Here is an 11,677-nt window from a genome sequence, read left to right on the forward strand (position 1 = left end):
AAAAAAAAAAAAAAAAAAAAGGTTCCCTGAGGCATTTTCAAATATACCAGATAGCCTTTAAGTTGAAAACTTCAGAACAGATTTGTTAAATGTGCTTAAAATTCAAGCTGAGCCCTTAATCTTCTTCAGCTAGTTATATTTGTTTATGGCAACTAATAGTGATTAATCCATTTAGACAGGGTTGGACTGTTCGTTCTTAAGTGTATTTTTTTTTTAAATTTATTTACTTTTTATGTATACAACATTCTGCCTCGATGTATGCCCGCACGCCAGAGGAGGGCGCCATATCTCAGTACAGAGCCACCATGTGGTTGCTGGGACTTGAACTCAGGACCTCTGGAAGAGCAGCCAGTGCTCTTAACCACTGAGCCATATCTCCAGCCCCCTTAAGTGTATTTTTAAAATGGAAGTTATGTAGCAAGACCACTTTAGGGGCCCCAAATGGGAAGATTAGTCAGATGACTTGACCTTTTTACACTACATTCTAGGGCAGCCCCAGCTTCAGTTTCTAGTTTTCAACAACGCAATTTATTGATGCACACTCCAGGCTGGGGAGGGCTGAGGGGTACACAAGAGAACCAGATTCAGTCCATGCCTGAAGGTCAGCCTTGGAGGTGTGGGCAGGACACATACAGACACAGAGATCCGGTAGCAGGGTGCACAGTCTCACATAGGGACACTCTGGGCACAGGAAGTCAGGAAAGGCTTCCTGAAGAAAATGGAGGAGAGCAGGGGGCAAGGCAGCCATCAGAATCTTCGCCTTTTGTACATTTCTAGGCAGTTTAACTTTTGAGACTAGTGGACCAGGTAAGTACTTGAAGAAGCTGACAAGTAAAAGGGGGCTTAGCTCTCATCTCACCATATTCTAGTGAATAAGTTCTCCCCAATCATTTTTGGCCTAGTCCTGGGCTCCACTGCTGTGGTTTTCAAGGCATCCCTGAGACAATCCATATGGACCCAGTGCCTGGCACCTCAACTTCTGGTCAATGCACATTATTGTCTTAAGTGCTATCTACAGACTATATCTTGGTTTCAGCTTCTAGTAGTTCCAGTGGTATTACATGCCAAGGCAGGGTTTCCAGCACATCTAAAACTCTTTACTCCCGGATGGTAAAACTCAGTCCTAACCTTCCTGTGGAGCTTTCAAAGAGGTATTCACCCCACCCCCATTTTGGTAGCACTTGGGCAACTGCTTCTCAGACTTGCAACTCTGAGACCCTGTGGGTCTTAAGGTCAATACTACCCAGCATCAAAAGCATGATGAGCAGAACCAGTCTTATCCAACTAGCCCTAGAGACCCCCTTTTCTTTTACGACTACAAAGGCTCTGTGGTTGTTGATACAGTTAAGTCTGGTATCTCTCTGAGCTCTGATGTATGTCTGCCTGGGGGTTGCTTCCTCAAACTTAAGAACAGTGAAGAGGCCTGCAACATGTCGCAAAGGCTCCAAGCAGAAGCAATTAAAAGAAAAATCTTAGCTGGGTCTACACCTATATGCACAGCATGTAGAAAGCTGAGACAGGAGGATTAAGAGTCTAAAACCAGCCTGAACTACATAGAGTTACAGAAATGCCGTCCAAAAAAATCATTTCTGGGGCTGAGTTCCTCACTCTTTAGACTTCCATGACATAACATGAATTCCAACTTCAGGGAATCCTGACGTGAAAAATATACTCCTGAAAATGGGGCTGGGAATTTTAAGTGCAATGCCTGATGGGCCTGGGACAGGGCAAGGAGCAGAGAAAGGGTACCCAGAGTCAGTCCTCACCACAGCCCTGACCTTGGAGCAGAGCAGGTGGGCAACAGGTCGGGGCAGATGAGGACAAGTAGAGGCAGACAAGGCTCTGATGGTCATTCTTGACAAGAGGGCAGCAGTAGAGGAAGGTGGCTTCGGGCCCCTTCAATTAGTGTGGCCTCAAACTTCTCAGGGCTTAGAAGAGGTATTTTCGGCAAGCTGTTGTCCCACATTTGCATTCAATACGGACCCGTTTCTTGGGGGAGCCAGGGAGCCCAGCCAGGCCAAAGTTGGAGTCCATTCTGGTACTTTCCATGTCCACGGGGTCCACTGTGAAGTCACAGTCAGGGAAGGAGGGAGGGGGGGGATTTGTTAGAAGGCCTGCATGCATGAAGCGTCCTGCTACTACCCCTTATACCAGAAGACCCAGGGATCTTGAGTTGGGAGTTAGGATCTTTGGGATTAGAACTGGAGCATAACACTAGAGGAACTGTTCAGGACAGGTTGAGGAATGTTTTGGGAGGAAGATGGCTGACAGGGAAACCGAAGGGTCATGTCAGGTAGGGTTCAGGAATGAAGGGCAACCTGAGCACCCAAACCCTTGTCCATTATCTTGCCAAGTGTTTCCAGAGATGACTAGCTTATCAAGAAGAGGATTGGCTGGAAAGCACGAGGATATCTCTTGGTACAGAACAAGGAAGGTGAAAGAGGATTAGAGTCAGGAGGGGCAGGGGCAGTTCATTCAAGATGGAAGTACCTGTGCCTTAACTCTCCAGCCGAACATCCTCTCCCACAAGTCTTGAGAGAAGGTGGTGGTATAAGTCTATCAGGGTTGAGGTTCAGGGGGTAGAAACATGGGAACCCACTTGCCTTGGGCAGGGTTCAGGTAGGAGGCTGGGAGTCAGGAAGAACACCTTAAAACTCCAGCAAAAGAATTTCCCTTGGTCCGCTAATAACCCATATATGCCTTGGGGTAGGGTCCTTATATCCCACGTCATGTGTCCCTGCCCCTGGGGCCCTTGCCACCCCCACCTTGCATGTTGTAATCAAAGGTGAGCTCCTCGCCCGCCCAGATGGTTCTTGTGGCAAAGAAAGCGATGCGGGGTAGTCGCTCATCAAGGTTGTCTATGAATACGTTGTACACCTGCAGGTTGGGATCACACTGGACAAGAAAGAACAGTGGGAAAGTGAGGAGGGGCCCTGGCCTGCCCCTCCCAACCCTCTGCCCGCCTGCTGGAGGCACCCACACTATGGTTGACAAAATGAGAGATGTTGCCATAATAGGCGGCATCCACGGTATATACGTCTTCCACGTAGTCCAGGTCAAAGAGGTAGGTGGCGCCCTGGCGGTCGTAGATCTGGCCCCGCCGCTCTGCCTCCTCTGAGGTAATAATCTGGGGGAAGGGGGTAAGATTGGTCATGAAGGTTCAAGAAAGCCAGCCCCAGCTTGATTCTGATCTGGCCCCTGGGAAGAGAAGAACAGTGAGCAGGAGTGAAGTCTACCAGTTCTCAGAGGGTTACCCACCACCCACCCATTCTCCAACCTCTGGAAGGCAGGTGTCTTACAATGGTGTGGAGAGTGGTGGTGGCTACAAGGTGCAGTTAGAGTGCAAGGAAGAGGACGTCCACTTGCTGTTCCCAGTGAGATGTCCCAGAGCCTCATGTATAGTTGGGGCAAAGCAAGATGGGACAGAAACACAGACAGAAAGACCCAGAGCACAGGCAAAAAAGTGAGAGCCAGGGTGCAAGGAGAAACTGACCCAGGGCAGGACAGCAAGAGACATAGTACAAGGCAACAACAAGGGAATGAGAACCAGTGTAGGCCATGCAGATGGCAAGAACACAGAGGACACAGGAAATAAAGAGACCCTAGACAGGGGGGACTAAGGTTTGAATAGATGGGAAAGGGACTCAGACAAGAAAGCTAGAGTCAGAGACAAAAACACAGAATCATAGTATGAAAGATTCAGGTCAGAGAGAAAGAAGACCAAGGCCACAATCCTCAAATCCTGAGATGACCAGAAAAAGGCTGAGAATAAAACTTCACGATAAAATGACAGAGATAAAGGGAGAGTAAGGATGGGAGAAAATATGAGACAAGGAAAAGCAAAACAGATCTGAGAAGGTCCTAACACTGAACTCTGGTGCCAACACCTGAAACTGGAAGGCACCTCCTCCGACATTTCCTCTCCAGTATCCCCATCCTAATAAGCATGAAGTTACTTTACCATTCCAGTTCTGACCTGCTCTCCCAACCCTCACTTGACATTTCTCACCTCCATGCCTTCCCTGGTACCCCCAACTATAGCCTCTAGCAGCCCTCAAGTGCTATTGTCTTTCTGGGTGTCTTACTGTACCAAAGAATGCCATCTCCTCAGCCCAGGGTACCCTCACTTCTGGCTTCCCTTCATCTGCCTACTATAAGTGCACAGACAGAGCACAACCCACAGCAGATACATGCCAACTGCTATTTTTTCTTCTGACCCAGCAATCTACCTGGCCCAAGAGGCAGTCTTCTAGGTAGTTTCAACACTCCCTTCCCACCTGTCTTCTTGCCTCTACACTCTACACTTCCCTGATGACACTGACCATGCTCCTCCTGTGTTTCAAATCTACCCCCTTCTGGGCCTAACCACCCTATGTTCTCTAGCAAGGAAGGCGCCACATTGGTGTCCTGTTTGCTACCTGCCTCTTCTGCCATCACCTATGTCCTGTGCCAAGTCCCGATCAACAGCTGCTTCTCTAATCTCTAAAACCTAGATTTACCTCCCAACCACACTTCATACCACTACCATTCCTGAAAAGACCCGACTTCCCCATTTACAATTTATTTCATTCATTCAGTGATCTTTTGTTTTGGGGGGCTTTTTTGATGGTGTAAGCAAATTCAGGGTCTTGCACACACTAGCCACTCTAATATATACCCTCACCCCACCAGGTTTTTTTTTTCACTGGGGACTGGGCCTACATCCTTCTCATGAGGCTGATCAGTCTGGCTGGTGAAGAATACAGGCCTAGATTCTGACCCTCGGGCCACAGATACAACAAAGATGGAATCAGACACACATACTGTATGACACTATTCAGGAAAAACTCAGGTAGTGTGTGTGGGGGAGGGAAATTGTAAGAAATATGGCCTAGGGATAGAGCTGGTTAAGTATACTTAGTGCATTGTGGGTTGGGGTGTATGTGTGTGTGTGGCAGTACGCACCTTTAATCCCAGCATTTGGGAGAAAGAAGTAGGCAGATCTGAGTCTGAAGCATCCTGGTCTACACAGAGAAACCCTGTCTCAAAAAACAAACACAACCCAAATACCCTTAACTCAAGTTCAAGGGATCCAATACCACCTCTCCTTCTGGGCTACATGAACACTGCAAATGAGTGCATGCACACATGCACCCACACAAAGTAAAATTAAAAAAAAAAAAAGAATGAGATTCAGCCAGGCAGTGGTGGTACACACCTTTAATCCCAACACTTTGGAGGCAGAGGCAGTTGGAGTTCTTTGAGAACTTTGGAACTCTTGAGTTCGAGGCCAACGTGGTCTACAGAGTGAGTTCCAGGACAGCCAGGACTACACAGGAAAAGAAAAAGACTTTTTCCCTGTTTTGAAAAACTAAAAAGATTCATCCTCTAAAGCAGACTCCAGGTCATAACGGGGTATCACCATCATAAACAGTAAAGCCTCTCTCCTGAAGGATGTAGCAATAGCCATGCGAGTATTCACTTAAAGCAAAGTATGCCGAGGTAGGCCTATCTCCCTGAGAACCTTATGGGAACTAAGGATAGACATTCTAACTCACCAGCATACTTGCTCATCTCAAAACCACCTTTCTAGTTGAAATCTTTCAAACCAGAAGGAATGCCCATATCCTCCCCCACTCTATCTTTCTGTCTGTTCTGCTCCTACCTGCTGCCCCAGTTCCATGTTGTGGTGATCTCCAAACGTAAAATTATTTTCATTGCTACTTCATAACTGTATTTTTGCTACTGTTATGAAACAATGTAAATTATCTTATGTTTTTCGATGGTCTTAGGTGACCCCTGAGAATCCCAGGGGTTGCAACTCACAAGGTTGATGAGAACCACTGGTCTAGAGGCTCTTGCCAAATCCCCATCCAAGATAAGCCTACATGCTACTTTAGTTTCATTGTTTGTGATACAATAACCCTTATCACAAAATGAGAGAACTTGCCTTACTAGGTGATGCAACCCTGTATGACCAGACCACATAGCTTTGCAAAGGTTTACTGCCTGAAGCTTGGTTCCCACTTTCTTTGCTATATACCCTTATGAAGCCATTTGAGGTCAGAAGTACTTCAGTGTTCTTTTTACTACCAGCATGATCCTGTTGATGTGTCAGGTAAAAGCACTGACCCCTGCTACAATGTCCCTATAACACTCAGACCAATGCCTTAGGCACCAAAGGAAAGCAGGAGAGTTTTAGGCACATGGTTCAGGCACGCACACTACAAACATATAGCAGGAAAGGCTACACACATAACCAGACCCATCTCCTCACCTCTCCCACATACTCCATAACAAAGCTATTTTTGCGGATCTTTTCCAGCGTGCGGACACCCCAGCCTCGCCCATCATTAGTGCGGAAGATGCAGAGGTCGTAGCGGATGCCTTTCTGGACTACACGGTTAGGGCAATCATAGCCACAGCAACATCGGGAGTTGCACTCGTAGATGGGCTGACCAGCTTTCAGCCGCACCTGGCCTTGGTCATTGTAGGCAAACTTGTGCAAGGATGCTCCAGGGCAACAGCCTCCAGTGGGAGCCAACAGACAGTCCTGGCACTCACAGCCAACAGCCACCTGGTTGAGGGTGATGCCCTCACCAACACAATACTCATTGATATAGACAAAGGACCGTGGAGGGCCATCCAGGTCTACCTCATTCTCCACAGTGATGCGTCCCAGGTGGCTGCGCTTGGCATTGAGCTCTTGCTCCCAGAGCTGCAGTGCCCGCCTCTGCTTGGCCTTCTGCACCAGGTAGTTGGCTAAGTTTGGGTCCAGGTGCCTGGGCGGCTTTGACAGGCGATGCCGGAGGAGCAGCTCTCTTTCTAAGTCTTTGTGGAACTGCTTGAGAATGCGCACACATTTGAGATTCTGCCGTGGCTCCCAGGTATTCTCTGACTCAGGATATCCACGCCATTTAACCAGGTAGTACTCCTGATCCTGTTAGGACAGGAACAGGAGAGTGCCATAAATGTGAGATCCTTGTGGCAACGAAGAACACTCACCCTACACTACTCTTTTTCTAGAATGGGTCCATAATGGGTCCATGCAGTGCCTCTTTTGGAGTAAGAATTAATAAATTCAACTTCCACTCTCTTATTACTAGCTGTTGAAATTCCTACTTTTTCAAACCCCCAGATCACTTCCTCCTATATTCATTCCAATGATCTGTTCAGGCCCAAACTCCTAGTTGGTTTTTTTTTTTCCTCTTGAGCTCATACTCCCCACTAAATACACATTTAGATCTGATCCCTTCCACCACATCAAAACACTACAACCAGCCAATTCTCTGGTAGTCGACTCTCCATTGATCCCGTTTTTTACCCCTACTCTTTCAGGCAGTTTTCTGTAAAGTGCCAGGGGTGAGGGAGCTTTAATTGTTGGGAGTCAGCCATAGCTGACATGTCAATCTGTAGCTTCCTGGCTATGTTGCCTTAGGCAAATAAATTATATCACGTCTGTTACCTCACCTGTAAAGAAAATATAAGTGGAGAGAGAATTATATACATATAACATACACATATCTATAATCCTATCACTCAATAAACCCAAGGCAAAAGGATTCTGAGTTTGGGGCCAGTCTTTGCAACATAGCAAAAGCCTGTCTAAAAATAAAAAGAGGAAAGGAAAAACAGTTAACCTTTTTTTCATCATTCCCTAATGCAGCAGGTATTATCCTGAGCAACTGACACACCCCAGAACTAATTCTCAGAACTCTAGTCCTCCCCATTTTACAGAAAGGGAAAATAAAGTCTACATTTCAGCTAAGCATGCTGCTTTCAGTGGGCTCTAGTAACTATTACTTTCTCTGGCAGTTAACTGTTGCCACTTCATCCTGTATTATCAGAGTTTTAAAAAGTTCCTGGTGTAAACTGGGCGGTGATGGCACACACCTTTAATCCCAGCACTCAGGAGGCAGAGGAAGGCAGATCTCTTTGAGTTCTAGGCCAGTCTGGTCAACAAGAGCAAGTTCCAAGACAGCCAGGACTGTTATAAAGAAAAACCCTGTCTCAAAAAAACAAAACAAAACCAAAATACATAAAAAAGAACTTCAATATTTGTCTACAAGTAATTTATATTTTCAAGTGGAAAAAGACATTTGAGGATTTATTCTGCCTATTTGATAAAGGCACTTGATTTCCCCACCTGTAAAATGGAAATAGGACCGTCTATCATGCCATTTTTCCACAGGTGAAAATTCTCTTTGTGAAGAGATGTGAAGGTTGGGTGGGGAAGAGGGTTCCCTGCCAGGGCAGTATCACACACCCCCACCAGACTTACACGGATCTTCTTATAATCACACAGGTACTCGACTTCAAAGTCATAAAGATTCTTCTTAGAAATGCCAAGGGCAGGACAAGAAAGCTTGGCTAGTCGGCACAGATCCTGAAGCTGATTCCAGGACGATTTGCAACATACACGGCAGCCTGGAATGAGAAAGCACAGGAGTCACAACAAATAGATTCCACAGACCTTAACCAAACTTTTTTCTTTAATTTTTTGGTTTTACGAGACAAGGTTTCTCTGAGTAGCTTTGGAGCCTGTCCTAGAACTAGTTCTATAGACCTGGTTGGGCCTCGAACTCAGAGATCCGCCTGCCTCTGCCTCCCGACTGCCAGGATTAACCACCGCCCTGCAACTTAACCAAGGCCCTCTGCAACAGGAACATGCCAGTTCCTTGAACCCTAATACTCAGTGCCCAGGGAAAACTCCTGGAGTGAAACCTGCCCCCCACGCAGAGAGTCACCCACCTTTCTTTCCCTGTACACGGAGGAATCCAGTTCTTCGAGAAAGGACCCATCCCCTCTTCTGGGAGAATCTACTCCAAACCCTGGCCCCTAACCCTGGAACAGCAAGGCAGAAAAATGGAGCAGCTTGCAGCATGAATTGTCTGTAAAAGGATCTAAACCCTGGCCCCTAACCATGGAACAGCAAGGCAGAAAATGGAGCAGCTTACAGCATGAACTGTCTGTAAAAGGATCTACTGCCAGAACTCCCAAGATCCAAAAACTGCCTGCAAAGTTGCCTTAGGTTCAAGATCTAATCACCCCTCTTCCCACTTTGCAAAAGAAAGAAACAGCTCCCTAGCTCAGTAGGGTGCATTGCCTAAGGGGCGGGGGTGGGGTTAGGATGAATATCCCTAGGGCACAAGAGGTGTTATCTGTAAAGAAAGGTCTTTAACCACTTAGCTGAAACACCTGGACCACATATTTTGGAATTAAAAAATTAGGGGATTTAAAAAATGTAACTTTAGACACATTCATAGCAGGATCTAACATATCAAGCCATCCATAATCAAACACATTAACAGCAAACACATCTACACCGAAAGCCTGAATTTTCTACATTAAATAACCTCACTGAATAATCCCACTTTTAAAGATCCCCTTTAGTGCTGGTCAGTGGAGGCGCCAGCACTCAGGAGGCAGAGGAAAGCAGATACGAGTTCAAAGCCAGCCTGGTTTACAGCGGGAGTTCCAAGACAGCCAAGGCTACAGAGAAACCCTGCCTTGAAAAACCAAACAAAAAAATCATCATCTGCCACGATTAGTGACAAATCTAAGAAAAAGACTTCTACTTTCGGGGCTTTTTAGATTTTGGAATTATAAAGATTGTGGAAAGGTGTCACATTAAGCGGGGAGTAGCGGTACTAGCACTAGGGAGGCAGAAGCAGGCAAATCTCAAGATCTCTGTGAGTTCGAGGCCAGCCTGGTCAAAATACTAAATCCCACAGTGAGACCCAGTCTCGGGGGGGGGGGGGAGGCAGTAACATTACTGGAAGCTTCCTCGACTTAGTCTGGGCTGTTTTTTCAGGCTGCATTATCCCTTGCTTTCTCATTTCACGTTCCTGTGACCCCAGAGGGCTGTGCTCTCAATTCGCGAAAATGTAAACAGTCCATGCGGCAAGTCACTGACACACACGGGGTCGCCAAGCGGCTTTCACGTACACACCCCTGCTTCAAAACGCACCCTCGAGTGCGCTCCCGAAGCCATGTTTGTAACCCAACCCTGTCAGAAGACACTTGAGGCTAACTGTCTGCTAAAGCGACCCACTGCCATCTTTAGAAAAGGCTAAAACCTAAAGCCATCAGAACGCGGTCCTCCCGGGCGCGCGGGCGTCCTCCGAAACCCGGGCAAGCACTTTCCCGAGCCAAGGCCCGGCGCGACTCCGGCGCCTCGTCCCCGCTCCGGGCCCGTCCCTCCTCGAGCCTGCGTGCCACCTGCGGTCGCGCCCCCCCGGGGGCCGCCCCGACCCCGCGCCCCACGCCCCGCGCCGCCCGGCGCGCTCCCCGCCGCGGCAGCCCGGCTCCCACTTGTGGAATCTCTCCTCCCAGCCCTAGCCGCTGCCAAGCCTGCCCGACGCGGTCACCCCTCTCTCCCCGCACATGGAGGAGTCCAGCCCTCCTATCACCGAGCCCCCCGCTCCCTCTCCCGAGGAGAATCTTCGCCCCGAAACCTTGCCCCCAGCGCGCCGAGATACTTCCCACCTAGAGTCGCCGGTTCCCCCATTTTTGAGAAGGGGGTCCGTTCCCCTTCTTCCTCCCCTTCCGGCGTCTCCCGTGGAAAGCGAAAGAGTAATGGTCACCGGGAGCAGCTTTTCCCGCGTGTGGTCGCAACCTTCTCCTCAGGACTCTGGCGCGTGCGTGGGCGCGCCGGCCGGCAGCGCGCGACCGAGAACCCCTGCGCGCAGTCTGCGCAGCCCCGCGCCCCCCGCGGCCGAAGCACGCGCCCCCTCCCCTCAGCCCCGCCCAGCCCGCGCGCCGGGCCCGCGCTCTTCAGCCCCATCTTTTCGGCGCCGGTCTTCTAGCTCCAGGCTTCGTGGCTCCGGACGCCTGAGCCGGAGCCCTCCACACCTTCCCTCCATTCTACTCGACCGGGCCAGTAGCCTGCACCTCAGCCATCACAGCTTCACCTTTTAAATTTTCCGCCATCTTTCTCCACAGCTAACGACATTCGGGCCTAGCAGGCCTCGCGAGAAGAGAGCGCGCGCGGGCGTGGCCGGGAACGCGCAGTCTATTGGCCGTCCCTCGCCGCCCACAGCCCCCACGCGGACCAATCGGAGAAATGGGAGTGAACCCCTCCCGCCAGCACAAGCGGTCTGGAGTCCCGTGCTCGCTGCTCTTTCCCAGAGTGCGTCTGGGCAGTAGAAGTGGTTGGAGTTGCTTAAGGCCCTGCCCCGTCCGTCCGTCACGAGGCTAGCCAATCACGTCCTCAGCCATTCAGAAAGGGACTGTTTTTGTCAGATTCCACTTATGTCCGTCATCATATGTCCTCAAGCAGGCTTTCGCTTCCAGGGTGGACCTAGCGCCATATATAGGTACTCTGTCGGTCACCTGGTTCAAATAAATAATAAGTCGGTTGCCACCGTCAGATTCTGATCGCTCGCCTCCTCATCCACACTGTGCATCAGTCAATAGTAGCGTCCATCTGTACCCACCAGCCCTGAGTCCCCTGAAGCACCGCCTATTGCTGTTAGACAGCCTACCATTCCCTCGGACTGTCCCCATCACCCTGTCAGCCCTTTTCTCGTGTGCAGGTGGCATGGGACTGGCTGAGAGGACCCCAGAAAAGGACTTCTCATAAACTACAGCGTGCACCTATGGCCTGAAGTAGCCTGGGATTAGGCCAGCTAGTCATTGTCAGCTCCCAAAAGCGCTCTGGACAGTCACACTGCCATGTGGTCACTGTGGATCATTC

The 11,677-nt window shown here is 49.2% G+C and overlaps 1 protein-coding gene across 5 annotated transcripts; it reads right to left on the reverse strand.

The window, feature by feature from the left end:
• Nucleotides 1–222: 222 nt before the first annotated feature.
• Suv39h1 (SUV39H1 histone lysine methyltransferase) lies at nt 223–11,096 on the reverse strand. Of its 5 annotated transcripts, none has more exons than XM_050160927.1 (7): nt 10,893–11,096; nt 8,731–8,823; nt 8,261–8,406; nt 6,257–6,919; nt 2,981–3,127; nt 2,766–2,895; nt 223–2,063 (listed from the first exon to the last, which is right to left on the reverse strand). In XM_050160927.1, exons 1-7 carry the CDS (start codon nt 10,909–10,911, stop codon nt 1,930–1,932), a joined length of 1,332 nt encoding a protein of 443 aa, XP_050016884.1. In that variant the 5' UTR covers nt 10,912–11,096; the 3' UTR covers nt 223–1,929. The 5 variants fall into 5 exon arrangements, with proteins under 5 accessions (XP_050016884.1, XP_050016883.1, XP_050016886.1 ...); XM_050160926.1 differs by lacking the exon at nt 10,893–11,096 and adding an exon at nt 10,468–10,881; XM_050160929.1 differs by lacking the exon at nt 8,731–8,823 and having other exon boundaries at nt 10,893–11,095.
• Between the last annotated feature and the right edge of the window lie 581 nt (nt 11,097–11,677).

The sequence above is a fragment of the Alexandromys fortis genome, unplaced genomic scaffold (genome assembly GCF_014885135.2).
Source record: "Alexandromys fortis isolate MF-2015 unplaced genomic scaffold, M_Fortis_MF-2015_v1.1 scaffold_83, whole genome shotgun sequence".
NCBI classification, from domain to species: Eukaryota; Metazoa; Chordata; class Mammalia; order Rodentia; family Cricetidae; genus Alexandromys; species Alexandromys fortis.